General features: G+C 38.4%; 1 protein-coding gene across 2 annotated transcripts; it reads right to left on the bottom strand.

Annotated features, from left to right (window-relative positions):
- Positions 1-4,174: 4,174 nt before the first annotated feature.
- On the bottom strand, positions 4,175-23,695 carry LOC139282491 (dual specificity calcium/calmodulin-dependent 3',5'-cyclic nucleotide phosphodiesterase 1B-like). Of its 2 annotated transcripts, none has more exons than XM_070902234.1 (15): positions 23,620-23,695; positions 20,253-20,325; positions 18,155-18,268; positions 16,751-16,933; positions 16,212-16,278; positions 15,971-16,087; positions 15,456-15,596; positions 14,284-14,384; positions 12,132-12,257; positions 9,714-9,815; positions 9,364-9,484; positions 6,574-6,655; positions 6,011-6,128; positions 4,964-5,100; positions 4,175-4,638 (listed from the first exon to the last, which is right to left on the bottom strand). In XM_070902234.1, exons 1-15 carry the CDS (start codon positions 23,693-23,695, stop codon positions 4,541-4,543), a joined length of 1,656 nt encoding a protein of 551 aa, XP_070758335.1. In that variant the 3' UTR covers positions 4,175-4,540. The 2 variants fall into 2 exon arrangements, with proteins under 2 accessions (XP_070758335.1, XP_070758336.1); XM_070902235.1 differs by lacking the exon at positions 23,620-23,695 and adding an exon at positions 21,251-21,390 and having other exon boundaries at positions 20,253-20,317.
- Positions 23,696-24,203: the final 508 nt, after the last annotated feature.

The raw sequence follows: 24,203 nt of genomic DNA on the forward strand, positions 1-24,203 counted from the left end.
GTTCCTCTACAGTCAGGCCTCAGTTACCAGCCTGAGAACAAGAACAAAGGTTTCAACACTTATCTTGTGTCAACAATGCCTGTGTAAAAGGGCCAACTATTTAATTACAATGTATTTGTTTTCTATAGCATCCCCTGCACTAAACTAAAACTAGCTTACTGTATGTATGAACCAGACTGGGAGTTAGGATCTAGTGAATGGGAAAGAGAGAGAGTCTTTTCCTGTCTTAGTCATACTGTCATTATCATAAACTACCATGACTCATGTGCATAATGTCCATTTTAATGTTCGAAGGCAACAAATGTTCTGTCTGCAATCCTTTCAGACATTAACCTTTTTACCATTAAATATGTGCCATGACTTCTGCAAATATTGTTCCATCTCAAAGCAATAAAAATATATCTGTACCTCATTAATAACGGGAACCTGAAACCATCACATTTAAATTCAAATGCCATCATTTAGTCCCAGTGAGTTACATGCTGAATCTTAAATGAGTGGACAGCACGTCTGACTGACTATTACAAATATATTTACATGTGTTTACATTACTGGATTGAATATCTACAAATATGTTCTTAAAGTCCAAGTGAAATTAAATCTCATGTTTTTTTCTCCCAACATATAGAGAATAAAATTGATAGGCGGCTTTTTTGTTAATCGATTAATCGTTTTGATTAATTTTTTAAGAAAAAATGCCGTAATTCTCTGGTTCCAGCTGCTCCAGTGTGAGGACATGATGGTTTCCTTAGTCTTCAACAATTGTAAACTAAATATTTTGAGGTTTTGGACGTTGGTTGGGCAAAACAAGACAGTTGAAGACGTCATCTAGAACTCTGGGAAACTGTGAGAGACACTTTTCACTATCTTCTGATTTTTTTTTTTATAGACAAAGCAATTTATCGATTAATCAAGAAAATAATCAGCAGAATAATTAATTAAATTAATAGTTGCAGCCCTAACAGCATACACATCTATAAATCACTTGTCCTGCGTTCTGCTTTGAGAAAAAAACAAAAAACAGAAACCAAACGGGAGAAATTTATATTTCATATTTTTTGGATTCATGATGGCGCCCCCAATCGTTGCATTAATTTGTCAAGACACCATTGTGTATTCGTCTATGTAGATGGAGACCTTGTTTCCATACAGCCAGTCAAGCATAGCTGCTGTCAATCAAACACAGACACGCCCCCCAGCCGCTCAGAGCAAAAGGAGTATTTCTGATATTTCCACAAACACCTTTTTTCCATTCATTTTAATAATAAAAACAACTATTAACAATACATTTTACAAAAAACATGACATTATTTTTGACTGCAAGAAGGGACTAAATGTGATTTCAGTTGGACTTCAAAGTAATGGTGAGGAAGTAATTACTGGGAATATCCCAGTTAACAACAATGATATCCTGTCTGGTTACAGCAGTACACTAACAATCAGACTTTTTCCAACCAACTGTGTGTTTGTTAATCTGTAATTAAGAAGCAGCATTATTAGCAACATTACCGTGTCTGCAGATACATTTGCATATTTTTAATTAACAAGGAAAAAAACATCTCCAGTGAGCAAATTGCACCCTCATATTTGACACTTGAATGCTTTTTTTGGGAATCTAAATCCTGGTCATAAAACACCTTCCTGCATGGCACCGAACGTACAGTGACTTTTTTTTGTAAATCCAAGGTCCAAATCCTCTCTGTGCTTCATTTTGTACGGGAATTAATTTAAAGAGTGAATCAAACATTTTAAATACCGGACAGAAATTGTACTTACTGGCAATCCCTTTTACTTCTAGTTTTGTATGAAACAAGGACATTCTAAAGTCATCACCACGTTCATAAATGTTTGTCATTTTGTCTGTTTGTATCACTGAAGTGGCATTACTATGTAGATTATGTGACAATCCTTCCATAACCTTCACATCATACTTGACACGTCTGAAAGAAATAAAACAAACGGAAGCAGAAAACTAAAGCCACCCTAGTATTGATGTCACTTTAGCAGGTGAATCAGCCACAGTATGAGCAGTTTATTTCCCAGCTGCCAACAATGAACACTATTTCCACAACGAGCAAGAAATACAGTTAAACATTCCTGTGCAAGCTTTTTTGTTATTTCTTCTGCAGTGTATTTATGGACCATGTAATGTTTGTTCTGTTTTTGAATGGTAATAGTGTACTTTACATGAATTAAATCTGCAGAGTTTTGTTCCAATTTTACTTGAATTGATTGACGATTACATCTGTAATCTAAATTTGTTTGATACAATAAAATGTTTAAATTGGTGATTGGCTGTTTTTTATTTTGCACATGTCCAGGCACAGTCAATAAATTACATCCAGTCAAGTTAAAAGCATGTTTGACAGTGAGAGTCAGCATGATGTCTGTTCTCAACTATTTGCTTAGAAATCTTGAACGTCCAAATCATGTAAACAGGACCTGCTTACCCATTAAAATGAGGTTTGTTTGGTGAAAGTCTCCAAAAACTTCAAGTGAAATTTACACTGCCTGACATCATTAGACCACTAGTCATAAGTTTAGTAGAGGTTGACTTTGACTATATCCTAAAAATAGGCACTCTGTCAATAAATAATTCAATGTCCTCAGAGCCGGGAGCATAAAAACACATACATTTTTCATACACAGGACTGGTTTTCACAAATGTATTTTGTAACACTGCAGCAATTTAAGATACATGTTATATCTATACAGACACTTCCAGCAGTCTTTCAGGATAGCCTGAGTGAGATTGATCACTTCTATTGCAAAGCAAGTTGCAGGTGTCACTTCAGGTGGACATGCTGCAGGGCGAGAGACACTGTTATCACAACTTTTAAATTGGCTTGAGGAAGGACTCTACATCTTAACACATCATCTCATACACAATTTGTGTGAAGTGACTATGTCTGTGTGTGTGTGTGTGTGTGTGTGTGTGTGTGTTGGGTGTTGGGTTTGCGAGTGTGCGTGCACAGCATGCACTGCTCAGATTATGCACATTTAATTTAAAGAGGTAACAGAACTGTGTCTTCAATCTTCAACGTTGTGCCATTCATTAATTTATAGCCACTCAATTGACTTGGATGTAGAGTGCATTAGTTTGTCCTCACTGTTGTCCAGAAATGAAGAAAACTGAAGATGCAATTTCAAACTGCTTAACTGACCATTGTTAAAATAAGAAATTAGGTTAGAAGCTGAACTCTCTGCTCTCTCCCTTTGCTCTACAGCCCCTCCAGCTGGGAGAGCAGAGAACTGAAACCCTTGGTTTAATAGGCATGAAGGAACTTTTTTGTATGTTAAAGTAAAAATGATGTCTAAAAAAAGACACTTTCAAGTTGCATTTGGGAAGTATGAGGTCAAGTTTTTAGAAATTGACCCATACTAAGGACTAAAAGTCATGATTGCTTGGCCTCTAATGCATCTATTTTGAACATACTTGATCTGTCTCTTGCAAGTCCCCCCAACTTTATGGAAATGCAGTACTAAATTGCTGGAGAGCCACTTTAAATGTAATACTTTTCTAAAAGTTTTTTTGCAGTAAAGTACAAGTAAAGTATATTGAAATTGTATATTTACGCTTTCCATGCTCAATTATGGTTAAGATGCAGTCTCACATGCACTTTAACAGGACAGGACACTTTGGCGTCTGGTGGATACAAACCGCCTGATTGGACAGCTTCTTAAACAAGTAAGCACTGCCTTCTTAACTCAAAGAGAAATGTACAGTAACAATACTGTTTGTATTATAATGAGAATGGTCCACTAAATCAGGCTGAACAGATCCAAACAAATGTATGTGCTGTAAAAACGTCACTTTTTATAGTCAAACATAAACTACTTAAAATGACTGGTTTTAAAAAGGGATTACATATTAGAAAAGGGTGACGATATCACTTGCGTTTGTACAGAACATCATTGACATACAGTTATTGGTTTGCTGAATGTGCTTTAACATATTTTGCAGTCTTGGAACTGAATAACATAATCGTTAAAATGATGCAAGGCAGGCAGTTTCAATTCAATCAAAGATTAGGATCTTTGATCACGGTTGGATCCTTTTAAAAGTTGTAACGAAAACAACAAGGCACAATATCCCACCACTCCAAGCCAGCCTTAAAATGAATCAATACCAAACGTCACATATGACAAACACTGACATATTTTCAACGTTTATTGCATGATTAAATGATTTGTGTACAGTTCAAACATTATTACAAGTGTTTAGGTGTCAAATTAAATTAATAACATGCACTATACTGTATAACATGGCCAGCATGTACACTTTGCATTTAAATTATCATAGTATACTACACTTGAAATAAGACATGAGGACATTTCTGTGAATATACTGCATCTTACCTTGGGAAGATGATGTTAACCTTTAACCAGCCCTCCCTCCTCCTCCTCCACCCCTTCCTCCTCTGACTCCCTCATCATGGTATAAGAAGGCATTGTGGTTTTGTTACAAACAGTGACTCAACATTAACCTCAGTTTATAGATATTCTATGAAAAAAGCACATATCATAAATGAAGTCTGGTCTACTGTTTTGTATCTGTAGTGGGGTCATGCAGGGATTTTTCTGACTGCTCCTCTTGTCTGGATCTCTGCTCTTTTCTCTCACCGGGGTCTGAAAATCCTGGAGGATATAGGAGATTGGAAGAGGCATTGGAAAATTTTGTTAAGCTGAAAGGGAAACAATATCTGTATCTATTAATCTCCTCATGAGATCACTGTAAAATGAATGTAGATAACAAATCAAATCAGGGAAAGTGAGCACATTTATGGAGCAAAGTGGCCTCGTCCGTGCCAAATCACACATCTAGAAAAAAGATCCTTCTTTCTGTGTTAGCAGAGGTTGTCAAACTCTTCGTAGGCGATCACTTTAATTCTGGAAAGTAGAACCATTTTTCGAGATTGTTGTGCGTACATATGTAACATGAATGAATGAATATAGGACATACCATTGGAGCCACTTTCCTTCCATTTGAGCTTGTTGTCTTCGGTGTGTCGTGTCCAAGTGGAGCGGAAACTCACCAGCTCAGCTGTGATATGAGCGAGACTCCACTGCAGACCTCTGGAGCTCTCCTTCCAGAGATTACTATTGAGAAATAACAGCGCTGTCATAGCAATACTTCATATGTTCTTCAGTTGACCCTTATTCACCTTTCTTTCTTTTAAGTTTATATAATTGTGACTTTTGTCTTTATTTAAAGATCTAAATGTCTCTTAAAGGAATACTTTGACATTTCTTGTTTGCTTTCTTGCTGAGAGTTAGACAAGAAGACTGAAACCAGTCGTTTCATTAATAAGAAGCTATAGCCAGCAGCCGGTTAGCTTAGCTTAGCATAAAGACTGGAAGCAGGGTGAGACACATGCACATGCAGTACTAATACAGTTATGCGGCCATAACCTCCTGTAAAACTACAACTTGTTGTTTTTACACTTTAGTCTTTGTGCGGACAGAACAAATGAGACATGACGTGTTAATTGGTGAGCTTTAGAGGTGCTGATAGGTGGATTTATTTTAATTTTGGACAGAGCCAGGCTAGCTGTTACCCCCAGTATCCAGCATGGATGTATTATAATATCTGGATACCAAGATGGTGCCCATTCATTTCAATGAAAAATGCTCGCCAAGTGCAATGCCTCCACATTGTGCATCCCACTGCACATTAGTGTTTCTCCTGCCAGCCGCACCCCAGTGATTCCACTGGGCCCATTGACTTTACATTGAGTTTACGAAGCGTAATAATTTACCTTGTTTGCAGTTTGACGTGTGCTATCAGCAGTTTTATATACGTCTCTTTTATAATGTTGCTCTATGGAGACAATGCTTTTTGGGCCACAGGGAGTTTTTCATTGTAATACCACAAGTGGCCACTGGGACAAAATGGTCGAGTGGAGCTGCCATAACCGGATCTCTTAATACATCCATGGTTTCCAGTCTTTACACTAAAAATGTTCAACCAAAAAAAAGTAGTACAGTGTACTTTTCAACCTTGTCTTACCTGTGTCTGTTGCAGGGGTCTGGTGGACCTGGATTCTCCTCCACCAAAGGAATAACAATCTTTTCAGCCATGTCCGTCAGCAGAGAGAATGTAGGATACACAATGAAGTCTATGAAACCTGCAAGAGCAAATGTCGCTCTATTATCATGTGAAGATAACATGTTTCAGAGCAGTAAAAATGTCTGGATTTTTTTTTTGTATTTCAGTAAAGAAATCGAAATGTAAGTCAGTGATTGAAGTAATAAGGTATAAGATGTCATATATTGACATGCTAACTGGTTAAAAAATCAGCATAAAGCACGTCACTGACTGACTTGTTGAGTCTGGGAAGAAAAGTTACGACAAAGAGAAGAATTGGCTGTTATGAGTGGTGATTTTTAGTTGGTGTGTATTAACATTTTTTATGTATTTATGTGGGAACACCTGTATGTTTGTTGCTTCACAGCAGTTTCATGACTTCACCAAACACAAGTGTGGATAAACTAAATCTCCTTTATAGAATATCAGTGAGAAGAGAACTGAGTGAAAGAAACAGGTTTTGGAAAGTGTTTTGGGAGACGTACCAATCTGGGACTCGGCTACCAGAGTGCTTTTTCGATCACACAGAGGAGAGGAGGGCAGGCCGAGCTCCGCCTCTCTATCACCCTCACAAAGATAGAAAGAGAGAGAGAAGATATCTTAAAGGGCATCCCACACGTCGCTTGAAAATAACTTTTCAAAGGTTATTTGATTCCATCACTCGCCAGCTGAGACTTTCAGATCGTTCAAAGAGTACCACACAAGTGCTTTTGTTTTTTAAAGTAACACAACAAACATTAAAGAGCCTTTTCAGAGCGAGGTTTCTCACATCTTACTTTCAAACAGAGTAGGGCTGCCCAACACCTCCTCTATATTCTATATTCCTCTTCAAGTCCAGGCGGTGAAAATAGAGGAAAGAGGATGGCAGCACACTTGTTGTATTTACTGGAAATTCACTCAGTCAAAGTACCAGCACCAGCCAATTTGTTCATTGCCATCTGGCAAGGCTCAGTAGGAATTTGCTTGAAAATAATGACATTTTAAGGGGGTTGTAAGACTGCATGATTGACAGTTTTCTTCTTACAGTAATGCAGACATCCACATAAACACTTCCTACACCTGATTGGATGGTTGCATCTCTTGCTGAGCTGTCACTGTTCTGAAAAAATCATGCCAACTGTTCTGAAAATGTTGTCAAATGTATTAAATAAACAAAAATCAGCTTTGTAGTAAATATCAGGGGGAGTTGCAGAATCACGCTTCATTTGATATCTGTAACATCTCGTCTAATCTCACCTCAAGGTTCATTCAGTAGCTGTTCTGGAGCTTTCAATTGATCCTTATCAGTCATGCAACTGTAGATTTTCAAACAGCTTTTTAAAGACTTCTCATCCATGTTGGTTTAGAAGTATATAAGTAGTAAAAACATCTAATTCCATCCGTTGATGAAGATCATGTCATATTATCGAAACCTCCAAAACAGCTGCTAAATGGACCTGGAGGTGAGTACTCTTATTCTACTGTTAATAATTCGCAACTCCAGAGAAGGGAGGAGATCCGATCATATGGTGTTGACGGTTTATTTACATCTATGTCCACTTGTTTAAATGCAAGTGACAAAGTCTCAATATACCAGACTTTCAAAACATGAACCCACTATCCAAACATCAAAGAAATAATTTCCACTAACAATAAACTGAATTATCTTAATAATTAAATTCTCAGCCCTTTGTAACACTTCAAATTCAAATTCAAATTCAGCTTCCATAATAATCAAACCTCAAAGGTTGAACTTCCACAGTCTTCATTATCTTTTAGCTTAAATTGTTAAATGATTACACGTATTGTTCCTAAAGATCAAGGATGATCTTCTAGGCTCAGTTTTTCCTGAGGTTTGAGAGTTTTGAAAGACATCATCACCATTTCAAGAAGATCAAATATCCAAATAATTTCCAGACTTAAATCTTTTGTAAAACCTGAGCTTGTAAGATCTAATGTGGCTTCTACTACAAAAGTACATGTTCAATAATCTTTTCAAGGAGACTTTCCTCTCTCTGACTGTCTCTGCTTCATACCTGAGGAGCTATTTATGTCGTTTTCTTTAGCTCTGACGTAGAAAACCTCTTTGAAGGTTTCCCACTCTCCCTCTCAGACTCCGATGAGTCATTTACGCAACTTGAGCTGTTATTAGGCGTCCGACCTTTTGACTCATCAATCACACTAAGATAATAACAGACCAAAACCAGTCCGATAAGAATAGAAGTAGGACATGAAAGAACAGCAGTAGAGAACAGAGTAGAAAGATCTGAGACTATGTGAAGGGAATATTTCTCTTTACAATACTTCAGTGAAAATGTTACACATAAGATGTCACACAAAGAAGGTCTAAATTGTGTTTTTCCTCCAGTAGAGCTGAAACAATTGGTCAGTTTAAAAATTGGTTGTTCAGAGAAAAGTAATTGGAAACAGTTATGATAATCAATTAATCGTTTACAGCATTTTTTTTAAAGTATAAAGGGTAAAATATTTTCTGGTTCTAGCTTCTAAAATGTGAGGTTTCTATAAAGTATTTCTGGGTTTTAATAACTGTTTGATGATATTTCGTATAAAACACAGTAGATACTAACTCTAACTGGAAAGAACGCTTATTTGCTTTACTGCAGATAGTTAAATGAGAAGATCCACTCGCATGTTATCTTATGTTAAATATGAAGTTACCGCCAGCAGTTGGTTAGCTTAGCTTAGCATAAAGTCTTGAAACAGGGGGAAACAGCTAACCTGTCACTGTCCAAAACAGACAACACAAATAGTTCGGCACACAACCCCCATAATCCATCCTGTTTTTGTGTGGTTAAGTGATGTAAGTTGCTTTATTGACTATTTCAGTTGGCTAAGAGGGGACAATATCACTAATTAACATGTTATATCTTGTGTAATCTTTACAAAAAATAAATTACAAGTTGCTTTTGTATATGTGCCAAACTTTTTATTTGTTTGGAAGTGCTGTTAGGCGGGTTTTTGTTACCTTCGGGCAGAGCCAGGCTAGCAGTTTCCCCCTGTTTCCAGTCTTCATGCTAAGCTAAGCTAACTGGCTGCTGGCTCTAGCTATATATTTACCACCCAAATATGAGAGTGGTAGCGATCAACTCATCTAACTCTCTGCAATGATTTCCTTATTCCTTTAACCAAGACAAACGATTATGTTTTGTAGCATTTTAGCTAATTTTCTGTTGTGTTTGACCATATTATTGCATTCACAGTAATGCTTGAACTAAGAAGAAGAGAAGAGTGGAGAAAGAGTCACACGGTCAGTTCAGGTCTATTAGAGTTCCTACCTGCCTGAAAAACTCCTCCATCAGTGCTTTGGTCCAGCGAGAGTGCAGTGCCCAGGGCTTTGATGGATGGCTTATGTCAGCCGTGTGCAGTAACAGAGACAGTGCTTTGGGCTTGTCAATCCTGTTGGAAAAAGCATGATGCACTTCTTGTTTTTGTTGATGTGTTGTGCATGCCATGTCAGACATGCCTAAAAAAAAGCTGACTTGACACCAGCCAGTGTGACTCTAATTTGCCCGTCTGCACCTCTGTGCGGGATATTTTAATCAGCTGAATTTCCTCCGAACATTCATATTATGACCTGTTGATTATGCAGCACAGTGTCAACAGCACGACAGTCCATTAGCGTTACCTTTCTTGTTGTTGTAGACAGGCCTTCATCGCTTTGACTTGGAGCAGGTGGGAGGACATGTCTGTGGACAACACCATCTCTATGACAAGTGATCGCAGCTCCCTATAAACAGACACACAGTTTACAAGTTGACCTTATGATTATGGGAACAAACTGTATGGAGTAAAAACGGCAGGCAGGAAGAGTCAATGGGGTCGAAACCTTTTTTTCTTGTTCCCATGGTAACACTGACTGCTAGAAAAGCCCATTACAGTATGCTGCTGGTGTTTATCTTTGGTGATATCTGCAGAGCTCTTCCATGAATAACAGTCACATACTGTATCTGTGCTTAATGAAGCATCAGCCTCCATGAATATAAAAACTGTTCGAATATTTTCTCATCAAAAACTGTGTTCCAGTGCAGAAATGGGCGGTTTTGTGAGAATATACTGTATGTACGGGAAGAAAGTGAGCTAATGCCAATTTAGTTTAACATCTCGGTCAATAACCCTCAACCATAGCTTTAACTTTTAACTGTTTATTTACATTACATATCACATTGTTAAAGTAAACGATGAAATGCGATCATTGTAGCTCACTGACCACATCTCTGATTGTTAGTTACTGTAGTCAGAGGAAGTACACAGTGACTCGTTCACCACCGCTGATGAGTGAATGAGTCATCAACCAGTAATAGTAACATGATCCTTTATTGATTCCTAAAGGAGACATTTTATGAGAGGTCAGAAGTCAGGGTCAGCTAGAGGAGAAGGCTTGGAGCCGGTAAGGACTCAAAATCTCATTTAAGGATTCATGCTGGACAGATAATTGCCCTCATGAGGTGTTTGTCCCCTTCTGTCCCCCTTCTGTCAATATGTAGCTCTTAGCATTTTCAAGTCCACCAACACAATTACACCACTCACATGTTTAAATTTCAAACGATAAGGCTGGCGTTACTGGCAATCTATTGAAAAGACCCAAACCAGCAATACGTGTTTCAGTACTTTCTGACTTCCCCACCCTGTTTGTGACTCTCAGCTCCAAACCTACTCAACTATCAAGTAATAAATCTTTAAAAACAGGTCACAAATGTAAAGTTTCATTTTTTTTTTTAAAAGGAAAAACAGTTCTCTGTGGTTTTTAGCAAAAATTACAAAAGCAGCAGTAAATCGTGAATTTGTTTGTATTGTTTCTCAGCTGCAGATTAATAAGCACTTGTGAGTATTTATGGCAGCAGAATGTTTTATGTGGGATTGACTCAAAATAAACTACAGTGCACATGTTCATGTTGATTAAAAGAGAGAGAGAGAGAGAGAGAGAGAGAGAGAGAGAGAGAGACATAGAACAGTGTGACTCATTAACAGTTTTTGGACAATGGAGGTCAATGGCACAAAGGAATAAGCTGTGTCAGGCTTTGGCTATACAGACAATATTTGTTAGTAAGAACAATTAATTGTTGGTTTTTGTTGACAATAAGAAAAATATAGAATATTGCTTTATCCTTTGAAAATAAAATCTTCTTGGATTTTGTCAAATATCTCACTGCAGAAAGTGATTTGTTCTTTTCTTGTACAGACCATGAAAGGTTGTTGCCAGACATTTATAATCTATTTCTATTTCAGTAAGTGAGAATGACATTTGACAGAAACTTGTTACACTCAGCTGTGTAGTAATGTAGGTGGACCACAGTCTGGTTTTTCCCAGAGCTTGTCATGCAATTTGTTCAAAATGCATTCTGGTCTATTGGATAAATTTTAGTATCTTTGTGTAATCTCTCTGTATGGTTTGACCATTGGTGCAAAATACTTAATCATAAGGAAACCTTTACTCTGGCTATCAAATTTCATTGTCACTGTGTTGAGAAAGGTCTCTACATCATGTCATGTTCGCTTAATTTAACCACTTATCAACAAGAACGGGAGAAACACACAACAATTAACTGCGCAAAAACGTGATGAGAACAAAACATTCAATATTTGAGTGTTTTAGATTTGATTTGCCCTTTAAATCGTGTTCTCAAGAAAGCCTTTATTTACTTAATAGTAAATGAAGCATGCCGTCAGTTCAGGCAGAGCACTGAAGTCAAGCTAGCTTTAGCTCAATGACACCAGCTGTTTCATTCATGCTTCACATGCAGCTGTTGGCCAACCGGTCACGTCCAATTGTATTAATGTGGATATACATCCTTATCCTATAACCTTCTTGCTGCTACTCCATTGCGCAGAGTTTCTGGTATTTTTGATTTAACTTTTAATGTTCATGTATGCTTTTATTAGGGCGATGGCTAGCACTGATTCTTTGGGAGCTCTCTCAAAGTGGAGAGTCTTTTTATCTGCCAAATCTGTGTATCTGCTGTTTCTTTAAATGTTAAGTTCTGTGATGTAACTGAAACAACAATAGGCAACACAAGTTTAGAAGGTAAAAATGTTGTCGTCTTACATCCATTCCTCTCTCGTCAAATTGATGAAGATGTTCATTTGGTCGTCCTGCAGCAGGCGAAATGCTGCACTCAGGTGATGGCTTTCCTGTACCGACCGATCGTTGTAGATCAACGCAAACTCGGACCTACCAGACAGACAGTGAAAATGCAGGAGTGTTAGTGTGCATAAAAGGGTAGCAGTTTATTCTGTAGTGGTACGGGGAGGAGGAGGTGGGAATGAGATAAAAAGAGAGTCCTCAGGGAGCAATTTAAGCACAATGACTGTAGGTCTTTAATGATGAATTTAAAAGTGCTAAAGAGGGAGTGGGATGTGATAAAAACTGGCACCATGTGGGTATAATGACTCAGTGTGGTAAGTTAATTAACTAATTTCTCAATCAGGCATCCTGTGTCCACTCATTTGCATAATCTGCTGTATTAGACTGTTGAAATGGGTAACAAAGTGAGCTGTGAAAAGTTTTCCAATTATTATTTTGAAACTTCCGCCAAACCCATCACAGTTAAACCAAACATAAAATAAAACACTTGTGAAAATGTCTTCAAAGATAACATTCAGTTGTGTGTTCTTTTGAGGGCTGTAAAAGCTTTTTGCAGTTTCGTCCTTCACAGAGAAAGTGGCCACAGTAACCTGGAATTCATGATGGTTACAATGGTTTTTAATAATGACAACATTTCATTGTGGGGGAAAAAACCTGAGTAACACTTTATTTTATGGTAAAAAGTATGTAATTTGACAGTAATCATAGTGAAAATAGAGGTGATGTACTGAGACAGATATTTTACAGTTTACTGAAACTCTGAGGATTTCCAAATGCACTGAGAAGTAATCTTCTTTACTATGATTTTTCTAAGACGTTTGATGGCTTCTATAATGTTTTTTATTATGTATATTTATACATGCTGTGGCAATATGGAGTTGGTTAGACGTCAGTGAACGCCTATCCATCTTGTGAGAGACAGCTACTAGCCAGGGTGCAGGCAATTTAAACATCTACACTGTCAATGCCTCTTACTCTGAAGAGGACATGCTGTATGTCGAAACATTAGCTGTTGCATCTTATTAGCATTAAAAAGCTCTCACTATACCCGTGGGCTCAAGATCTCATCTTAACATATCTAGTTTATTGTAATTTGTTTAGTTTATATGGAGTTGCTGATTTCCAGAGGAACTTCTCGATTTAAACCAAAATAAATTTATATTATTATTTGTTATTGGAAACTATATTATTCTTTATTTTTGAGAAATTGCATGCTTGCTTGTATCCAAATTAAATTGTTTTTGAGTGTGTGTGCGCACTGACTAAAAGATTTACACTAGCAATTAATTGTAATAATGAGTTAAATGGAAATGTACCAATTGAACAGTGTCACCTTTTACCCTATAATTACCACTAAATTACATGGTTATTTTGATGACTGTATAGGACATTACAGTACAAATACAATAAAGCGCTACAGTAACAAAACATACATAGAAACCACCATAATAAAGGCTTTTTAACTTTTCCATCTACAGAAACTTCAAATGCAATACAGTATAGTACTGCAGCACTATCCACACCCTCAATCAGAGCATCAAAGCTTTGAGGAGCCCCATGCTGCACAACATGAAGCTGTTTAGTAATATTTTCCCGAAACGTTGAATGTTTGGAGCGTATGTGGTGGACAGTGGAGAAGTGCACTCTGCTGCAGGAGTGATTTGAGAGGTTTCTATGGACATTTTCTATACTGTTTTTATATTGGGAAAACTGCTTTTAATTTGGGAAAAAGCCAATGTTCTTCATGAAGTAAAAAGAAACTTAGTGTTTCAAGCTTACAGAAGGTGAGTGTTTGACACTGTGAAATTTTGGGTGGAGTATGACTGATACTGTTTAGATTGAGTGACTAAGACATCTTCTCTTATTGTGGACAATTATTATTCCAGAAATAAAGCATGATGATGATGATAATGTGTGCCAAGAGACCGCATTCTTCAGCCCTCCTATGTGGAAAATCGACATCTAAAAATACTGTGTTCCCTCCACAAAGATGTGTTTGCTTTAGAGTGCTCTCTTTCTCTCACATACAACACAACAGCACTCTATATATGTATATAGCTGGTGCTTTATAAGGCAGGATTATAAAAATGTGGTTCAGAAAAAGAGGGCTTACTTTGTGTGTATGTGAAAGTTGTTTGTGGTTCCCGTGTGTTCATAGTCATGGATGGCTGCAGCAAATAGTGACGCCATCACCTCCAGCTCTGTCAGCCAGTGCTTGATAGACACAGGAGACAAAACAAATGTGCAGCAGAGTGCACATAATGTACTGTGAGAGGAACAGTTTTTATGTCCTTTACTGTGCAGTCATATCAGATAATGTCAGTATTGTGACTTGGGAATAGACAATCTACTGATATATAATAGCAACATCTCAAAGTCGTGATTTAGTGATTTAGATATTCAGTCAAAGAACGAGGGAGTGATTCTTCCCAAATGTGTAAAAACAGACTGAATCACTTAGATTGAAAGGATTAGGCTTATTTTTCTTATTGTCAACAAATCCTGAGAAAAGACCAAAACTTACAATGAATTGGTCCTACTAGCAAGTATTACCTGCATAGCTAAACCTGATGATATAGTTTATTCCTCTGCGCCAAAAACTATTAAAAAGATAAACAAAAGTCTGCAGCCATGCTAGCTGTCAGAATGCTAACATGCTAACAATGACAATACTGACGTGAAGATGTTTAGCTAGCAGGTAAAATGTTTAGCATGGTAACTATCTGAGTTGTCTAATTAGCACAAAACACAAAGTACAACAGAGGCTGATGGGAATGTCATTAGTTTTAGGTGTTTTGTAATACACCTAAGTATTGGACAAATTAACATTTTGGTCTAATGACGGCACTAGATTAAAAATTAAGAGATTATTCATGTTCTGGGGACCATGAATGCCTGTACAAAGGCTGATGTTGTGGCAATCCATCTAATAGTCAAAAAACAAAAAACACAGTTTTACTGGGACACATGTAGTTTAGTGAACCAAATGTGTATAAATCGGCGACTGAAAATAGTCCCCAAAAGAGGGATGTTGAGTAATGTTTGCTTAAAACGACAATGGCCAGCTGTTTTAGGAAATGACTTAGCCTGTTTTTTAGATTTTTATCTTCAGTCAGACCAAATGGACCAGAGGCCAAGTTTCACAGACAAGGTAGAGAAATCTGAAAGTATTGAGAGACGGACTTTGGGTCGAGTTATGCTCAAACAGAACTAGTTCGTACCACACAGGATCAATATGGAAAACCACCATCCTTATCCTTCAGAAATGGGACAAGTATTCATTACCACGAGTCCAGACCGCAGCAGCAGGCAGTGCAGCGTCTGAGTCACATCTGCAGCATGAACGTGGCTGTGGTAGGGGTTGTTGTATTTGCAGTATCCTCTCTCCAGCGTAGACAGGAACTCTGTCAAGCATGAGATGGGGATCTGCAAAGTGCATTACATAATCATTAGAGTTGTGTCAGTCAGCAGTCAACAGTCAGAGTTGTGTGGAAAAATCCAAAGTTTGGGTCAACAATAAAAGATCTGAATGTTGTAATAAAGGATCGACAGGGCCCACAGTATGTTGCATGTGATTTTTCACACAGAATTTGGAAACCCATTGTTCCTTCAAACATCACAAATTATTAATAAAACACACATGCTAGATTATATCTGCAATTACAACACACATTCCCCACAAAAGTAGAGTCTACGAGGGCAGTAATGATCATAATACTGACATTCTTGCATTTCTATGATAACATATTGTATGGAAAGTGCACTGTATATAATGTCCAATGAAATGAAAGTTAAAAGACCTTAAAACGGCTGTTGAGCCCATATCTGGTGATCAGCTCAAAGAACAGAGTTCGTAGTGCGTGATCAGAGCTGGCTGAGTTCAGAGCAAACACGTCAAAGCTCCAGCGGTCGACATCCTGAGGAGACGGAGAGGAAATTATTGATGCATACTTGTGGTGTGTATATGATCCCTTTTGTGATGTCTGATTTATTGAACAAACACACGACGCACAGTGAGATTTATGATTGGTGGAGGCTTACCCTCAGGCAGTTTACGACCGCCGCAGGTTGGTCTGGCATGGCTGCCGTGTAGGCCCTCTTGAACATCCTGGAATAATGCAATGTTTATGTTTGAGTTAAAGTTCAGATGTTGACACTGTGCAGTGAACTCGTCTCAGGAGCTGTTTATATAAATCCTCCAAAGTCCCTGTCCCCTTTGGAGGATGTTTTAAAGAGAAAAGGAGGCTAATGATTCACAGTCCAGTGCAGCTGTCTGTGTTTTCTGTGGCTGTGATTCTAACAACACTGTATGGGCTTATATCAGAGTTATAGTACAGATGCGGAAATCAGTCATTTACAATGTGGATTTTATAGTATGAGATGATCGTTTCCTTATTTTATTGTATTTAGGTCTCATAAATAAAACATATAGCTGTATGACTGATTCTTTTCTGCAGCAGCTGCATTGTTACAGACAAGTATTAAACATACTAACAAATCATACAGGCCTCCTTGAATAACTGTCATAACCTTAAATCAAAAGCATAACCTTATAATGCTGAGATAAAACGTTATTTTACCTCTCCACAAATATCCCAGCCTGCACCGCGTGCACAATACTGCGGAACTTGGGCTTCTCGTCTGAGCGTCGTACAGGCCGTCGAACCCTCTGGGTAAAGGTGGACGCCAGCCAATCAGTGACCTCTGAAGGCACCCCGTCTGACTGCAGCTGCTGAAGGTCGTCCTCAGACTCCAGACACTGCCTGAGAGAGACAACACACATACACACAAACAGTGACAGCTAGACAGACGGTGTGAAAACACACAGTCATAGACGATTACAGCACTACAGGATCAGTCGTGTCCAAAATAACTCCCTGTTTACAAGTGCACTATATTTGTTGTTTGCACTATGTAGCGCCCACAATAGAACAAACAAAAAGTAGTGTACAGTCCATGGTATGTACACTACTGTCGGCTAACAATCCCACAATGCAATGCATCACGTTTTATAGATGCGAAAACTACAGTCATGTGACTATGACGCAGAATAATGATGTTTCATATGTGTCTGAAATCTCAATTTATTGCTTACTGTAGAGTAAACTAATATTATATAGGAAGTAGTGAATAAGAGAATGAGGGTTTGATTTTGTTTTATGTAGTTTATTGGACCTCTTCAGTGGAACGTGCCTCTGTGTAATGGCAGTTAACCAGAGGACATCATCAAACTACACCATATGGTGGTGGTATTGCTGAGGTCCTGTGACTGACAGGGAAAAATAAAACATTAAAAAACAATAATCACAAAAACAATTCAGGTAAGGAGTTCTATAATTATGTTATACTTCAGATGCAGAGCTGGAAATAAAGGAAATTAAAACTTTCAAGTAAGCTGTAGAAAGATTGTTGATATTGATCACCATCAAAACGTAGAAAAAAAACATTTGTGAGTATTTCTAACATTTTATTGGCATTTTAGCACCTGATTATCAGTGTGACACAGATATTTACAGGTGTAGTTCATAATTGGAGGAGCCCCTAATTGCTGATTTCAAATAAATAAAAAATAAAATAATTCAGTATGGTGCATCGCCTCACAACGCCCTACGTGGGTTTCCTCCCATAGACCAAAGACATGCAGGTGGGGTTAACTGGTGACTCTAAATTAGGCCCTGGTGTGAATGTGAGTGTGAATGGTTATTTATATTGGACGACTTGTCCTGGGTGTACCCCACTTATTTGTCCAATGTGAAGTGGGATAGGCTCCAGGCTCCAGCAACACTGCAAAGAATGAGTGGGTCTAGATACTGTAATGGATTGATATTAGTTCTAGTCTAATACAATTTAAAAGAAAGGATTATTTCATTTTCTATGCAAGTTCAAAGTAATGAACTGTTCAAAAAGAGCTGGTATAAAAAAAATGCTAAATGTCAACATATTAGCTTTTGTTTTCAATATCATAGAATTCAACGATATTTTACCTTGTTCCATCGAGGTAAACTGCCTCCAGTAGCGACACTGTGAAATCCAGATTCTTTTTGATCTCTTCAAAGTCGACATCTCTCTCCTCCAGCTGCTTCAACATGCTCCTCAGCCTGGAAGGAAACACAATCATGTTATTCGGATGCGATCACAACAAAATAAGATGGCAGATGCCCTTTTGAAAGTACTGGAACTGCTTCACCTCTCAAAACAAAAATCACTCAGAGGTAGTAGTTGTGTGAAAATGGTTGGAGGTTGCAGCAATTTGGCATCAAAGTCTTCACATTAAACCACACTGGGTACAGCAATAAAAGTTATAGCTCCAGAAGAAAGGTCATTTTGAACATAATGGGGACTTTGTGTGATACAAGCTTTCTGAACTCTATATGTTGACAGCACTTGTCGTTGTCTTGAGTGAGTGAAACAAGGTCCGAGAGGTGCTTTAACAACAGGTTGAGAAATCTCCTTGTGAAAAGGAAAGAGTTTATTTGGAAGTGATTTAAATGCCAAGCTGCCCAAAGAAAGCCAATGGCAAAAGGGCATCATCAGTGCCAAATTTTCCATGAGAGGAAAACTTCCCATGGATGAGGTCTTATGTAACCCACATTTTGTCAAAGTGGACTCCATGAAAAATTGTGTTTTTGGGTTTTCAAGTGTTGGCCACATTCTGATCTCATCTGAGAACATGTTGCTCATTCTTGGTTTTGAAACTTTTAATCAAATTATGATAAAGAACTGGTGGGAATGAATGAATCTCCTGCAGTGTAATAAAAATCAAATGCTTGGAGCACCTACAGTGTAACCCACCTGCAGCGTGTTAATGTAATCTCATCTCAGTAATAAATCCAAGAGCTTTCATAGCATAATTCAGTCATGATGAGGAGAACTGGAATCTTTCTACTTGAAATAGAGTTGTATTTCATCTGATAACACATTTATGCCACAGATAAAGTCTCTGCCCATATGTTGCCGTGACCAGAATGATTGTGTTCAGACTGCGCCAGGCCACGCTGTGGAGCCAACTCCTGGGGAAGACACGCTCACAGCTTTTCAAGTGTTTATCACGCTGGCAAGGGCTTTCAAAAGCTGTTGAGTCATAAAAATAGCATGCATCTGAATGCCACCGCTCACTTTCAATCTCAATAATCTTTCACGATAACACAGTCTTTTTTGTTTCAACTGTTCGCAGTAGAAGAGCTTCTGACAGGACGTTTACAGGAAATTACTCGTCAAGTGCACTCGTGAAACTTTGTTTATAGTGCAAAATGACAAATCTTTCTTTGGCTCAGACTTTGTTGAATCTACACACTGCATAGTGTCATCCTTACTAGGTGCACAGCTGTGTAAAAGACTTTGAATGGTATCAGCTTTGTCAGCACAAATCTTTTCACATATTTCTGTGTCTACGTAGATTTTATTCAGAAAAAAAGAAGAAAACAAAAACTTAGATCCACATCAGATCATATCTCATATCAAAAGTGCTTTGAATTGTCACTTAAACATTGATTGTGACAGCATAAGAAATTAGTTCCTGGCAAAAAAATAACCCAAAAGACACCCAACAAGGCTTGGTTCCGAGCTCTGAACTCTGCAGACACTAAGATGTCAATGTGCTACTCAAGACAAAACCACAAGACCTGACACCTCTGCAGCACATTTTCCTCCCACAGCTAAAGCATGAGTAAGATGAGAGTTCACAAAACCACTTGGAGTGACAAGGGTTTGCTCACATACTGCTAATTAAAATTAAGAGGGCAACTATCTTTTTAAATTTAGTTTAAACCTCTTATTCTTTACTTTGCAGTGATCAAGGTCTGCAGATGTGTGTCAAAACATACTGAGGGCTGCTACATTATCACTCATCACTGTGCAGTACAGGGTGTAGTTTTGACTCACATATTTCCATTGCTACAAAACAAGAAAACTCCTACATCAGAATTCAATCCAGACAGCCTTACTGCTCCAAACAATAAGTTGTCATGTTAATTTTAAAGATGTAGCTTGTTAAAGTCCCCCAGCCTTATTTATGCAGTCACAGAAAGGCTGTTGGTAACTAACTATTATCAAATCTGTGCTAATCTTAACCTCCCGTCTTACCTAGAGATGGGGATCTGCAGCCGTTTCTTACGGATTCGCACCAGTTCAGCCATTCCACACTCAAGCTGTGCCCCAATGGACCCCAGAGTTCAAAAAAAAAAAAAAAAAAAACAAGATGAAAAAGGGAAATGATTGCAGAGAAGTAGTAAGCAGAAAAGTTCTCCAAACCACCAGCGCAAACTTTGTGTGTCCTGAGACAGACTTCTGTTTCAACAGCTCTCCCACCCACTTCTGGGGGGACCTACTCCACTTCACTCTGATTGGTTAGGCAGGACCAAACTGTGTCAGTGTGTGCATGTCTGTGTGTGTGTGTGTGTGTGTGTGTGTGTGTGTGTGTGTGTGTGTTTGTGAGTGAGTGAGTGTTTGTGTATATGTGTACACCCGTTGTGTGAAGTGTGAGCGAGTTGACCTCACTCACTGATGAAGTGTTGACTGCGAGGCTTTCAAGCCGTGTGTACTCAAATCTCAAATGAGAATTTTCCACCGCAGCCGCAAATTAGGGAACTACACAGAGAGTCTTTCACTGAATCCCACCAGAGTCACCCCAACCAAAACACATAAACAAAGCCACCTCGAAAGCCACCCACAACAGCCCAGTAGGTTAACTGCTGTTCTCGATGCTGCCGTGCACAGAAAATATGAGAGGCAAAACAAATGGGCACTTTTACATTTAAAGTAATGTTTATTTGACAGGTCACCTCTTATTTTTTAGCAGAATATCAGAGACTTCCTCAGAGCATGTGTAAACTTTTACAAGATACAAACACTGGAGTGACAGAGCCAGCTGTGGTAGCTTCAATCAAAAGCACAGAGGTTCAAATCATAATTAAGATCGTATCAATAATTGACTTTAACAGCAGTTAAATGGTTTATTTATATAAAAATATTTAGCTACATCAATAAATGTCAGCTGAGTGTTTTCTGAGCAGTAAAGAGAGTATGTCAAGCCAAAAGAAAAACCTGTCCATTGAGGCACCAAAAAAGGAAAACACGCAAACCTGCAAGATCAGACAAGACAGTGAAAGTCGTCCCTGAACACATTTACAGTTCTAGGTCCTAAATCCATCACTAGTCTTTATTTAGAGAGTATTGTGAGAGCTGTGCGACAACGTGGCTTGGGAAAACCCCTGCCTGCTGCCCGCCTCCCTCCTTGCTTGTCCTGCTTTGGCTGCTGGGTCAGACTGACTCTCATGCTCCCATGCTCTTTGACATGGCACGGCATATTGCAAAAATGAAGAGAAGTAACATTATGACACATGATTCTCCATCTCCCGTGTCACTTTGAGCTGTTTTTTGTTTTTACCAAAAGAAAATGTAATATCAAGAGAGAAAGAGAATCAAGGCATAGAAATGCGAGTGAATGATGCTCCTAATAGACTTACACTACAGAGGAGTAATTCATCTAGTGTCGCTTATAATCCTTCAAACTGAACCCTTTTTGTGCTTGCCAGCCTCTTGTTTTACACTCTAAACTATTGCAGTCGTCCGTCATGCTCTTGGTCTCCCTCTGATGATGACAAACATACACCCTCTGATCTCTCTCTGTCCACCCACTGACCTTATTACTCACAGGCTCCACACTTCAGAGAGAGTAATCTGACTTTGTGGCACCATAAATCACATCGAAATGTTTCATGTCTCTGCATGGGAACTAGATGTTCAAGAGACTGAGGGTGCTGAGGGGCACGCAGAGCGGTCATTTTTGTTTTTACAACAGTGGAATCAAATAGATTTTCAGTTTTTTTAACTGAATACAAAGTCAAAGGGTCAAATGTTTATTATCTCAAGTTTCTCTGGTCTCTGGGATGAAGCTCGCACCCGATCAGCCTTCTGGGTTTAATTCAAGGGTTGGTTCATCCCTGTTCCGAAAAGCACATTGCCTCACTTTCTGTGGTATTCAGCCGAGCAAATTGTTTTGGGTTCATTTTGTTTATTTGAGTTTTCTGCCACCACCCTGATACAGAGTATGTGAATGGAATTTCATTAGTGGTGCTCACAGCAATGTAAAATCACATTTAAACTTTCAGTGTAATCTCTCTTTATAGGAACAGATGATACTGTGAACCATTTTCATTGGAACAACTATTTACCAAAGAAATAGTCCCTGAACACTATCGACAGTGTGTCGTATGGATCATACAGAGTAACAAAGACATTGTTGTGGCTCTTGGGAGGGCAATGTCGGTCTGTCAGTCTGTCGGTCGGTCAGTCCACCACTGTTGGATGAATTGCCATGAAATGTTGTGCAGGCATTCACGACCCCCAGAAGATGAATCTAACTGACTTCTATGATCCACTGACTTTTCCTCCAGCGCCAACCTGAGGTTGATACTTTTGGTTTTTCGTGAAATGTCTCAACAGCTTTTGGATGGACTTTGGTGATCCCCTGAATTTTCTAAGCCCATCATCAGATCAAAATCTTAATTTGTCCAATACTGGCTCAAATTCTTGCAAACTGTTGACATTCTCATCGGCCTCAGCTGCACTTTGTGTTTAGTGCTAATCAACAAATGTTAGCTTGCTAACATGCTGAACAAAGATGGTGAATGTGGTAAACATTTCTTGCTAAAATTCAGCTTGTTAGCATTGTCACTGGGAGCATTTTACTTTGCTAGCATTAGAATTTGGTTCTAAGCACCAATGTGCCTAATTCCAGCTTCACAGGGCCGCAAGCATGGATGAAGACTCTTGTTTACTCTTGTCATTTTTTAATGATTTGAGCACCACAAATAAAATGCTATTAATATCTGGTGTGTTGGGGTAAAGACAGAAATCTCAGAGACAGTTATCTCAAAACCTGGACAAATAAAACCTAAAACAATATGGCTAAATACCAGTAGGGTTAGGGTTGAGTTTTTTTAATTTGGATGAACTGACCCTTTAACGTTTAAGTAATATATCAGTCTAATGTGCTACATACTTTCTTTGCTTCTCCTCTTTAGTTTCTGTCTTAAATGATATAATTTACACATAAACAACAACTGTGAAACAATGTGCCTCATGTAGAAGAGAGAAAATCTGTGTATTTATTTGTTTGTAATTTGATAGAAAAAAAACCTTTAAGATCATTGAACTGAATGTGAAAAGACAACATACATAAATAATGTATGTTAGTATTGTATATTATCTTACAAAGTATGTGTGCATGTTGCAAAACAAAATGCAGTGACACCTCACGGCACAGCACAGCAGTCACTGAATAAACAAATCTAACCCTTCAGCATCTTTATGGCCCACAACAACCCAAGAATGTTACTGAAAACTGTTCAAACCAGCAAATTTACAGAAACGATGACTGGTTTATGTATGTAAATAACTGAATGCAAGAAGTGAGTAAGAAAAATAAACCATGAGAGGCAGTCTTACCGTTCCAGTGTGGTCCTCCATGTCACAAGGCTGAGATGTCTATCAGCTGCTTTGTGTATCTTGCAAGTTGGTGTCATGACCTCTGGCTCTGAATGCTGCTGGAGAGCATGTGTGTGTGATTGTAAGCGTCAGAGAGACACAGTATGAGCTTGAGCCTCTGTGCGTTACTATAAATCCAGCATGTGTGAATGTCTTCTGTTTGAATGTGTGTATATAGTGCTGTAGTTTATGTTAATCCACACTGCTCTGTGTTTACTCTCTCGGATACATCTAGTCCTTTCCTCTGTGTTTGTATACTGTATTTTGCAGTGTGTGCGCAGTATGTGTGTGTGTGTGTGTGTGTGTATGTGTGTGTGTGTGTGTGTGTGTGTGTGTGTGTGTGTATGTGTGTGTGTGTGACGTGTGTGTAATCCTCAGTGTCAGCAGGAGAGGCTCTGTGTCACCAACACAATCTGCAGAGAGTCTTTATATCAGGACCAGAGTTTCCACCATTAACTGTCCTCAGTGTCTCGGGACAGGATCCACTGTGAAGCTACAAGGGATCAATTTATTTGCATGTAAAACCTTAAAACACAGAATAGACAC

The sequence above is a fragment of the Enoplosus armatus genome, chromosome 3, assembly GCF_043641665.1.
Source record: "Enoplosus armatus isolate fEnoArm2 chromosome 3, fEnoArm2.hap1, whole genome shotgun sequence".
In the NCBI taxonomy this organism is placed as follows: domain Eukaryota; kingdom Metazoa; phylum Chordata; class Actinopteri; order Centrarchiformes; family Enoplosidae; genus Enoplosus; species Enoplosus armatus.

Coding starts and splice junctions, on each gene's coding strand:
- LOC139282491 (XM_070902234.1), bottom strand. CDS start 23,695: ATGACACCAACTTGCAAGATACACAAAGCAGCTGATAGACATCTCAGC. Junction 18,269..20,252: donor CTGCAGATCCCCATCTCTAG/GTAAGACGGGAG, acceptor GTTTCCTTCCAG/GCTGAGGAGCATGTTGAAGC. Junction 9,485..9,713: donor TGTCTACAACAACAAGAAAG/GTAACGCTAATG, acceptor TTTTTCCAACAG/GATTGACAAGCCCAAAGCAC.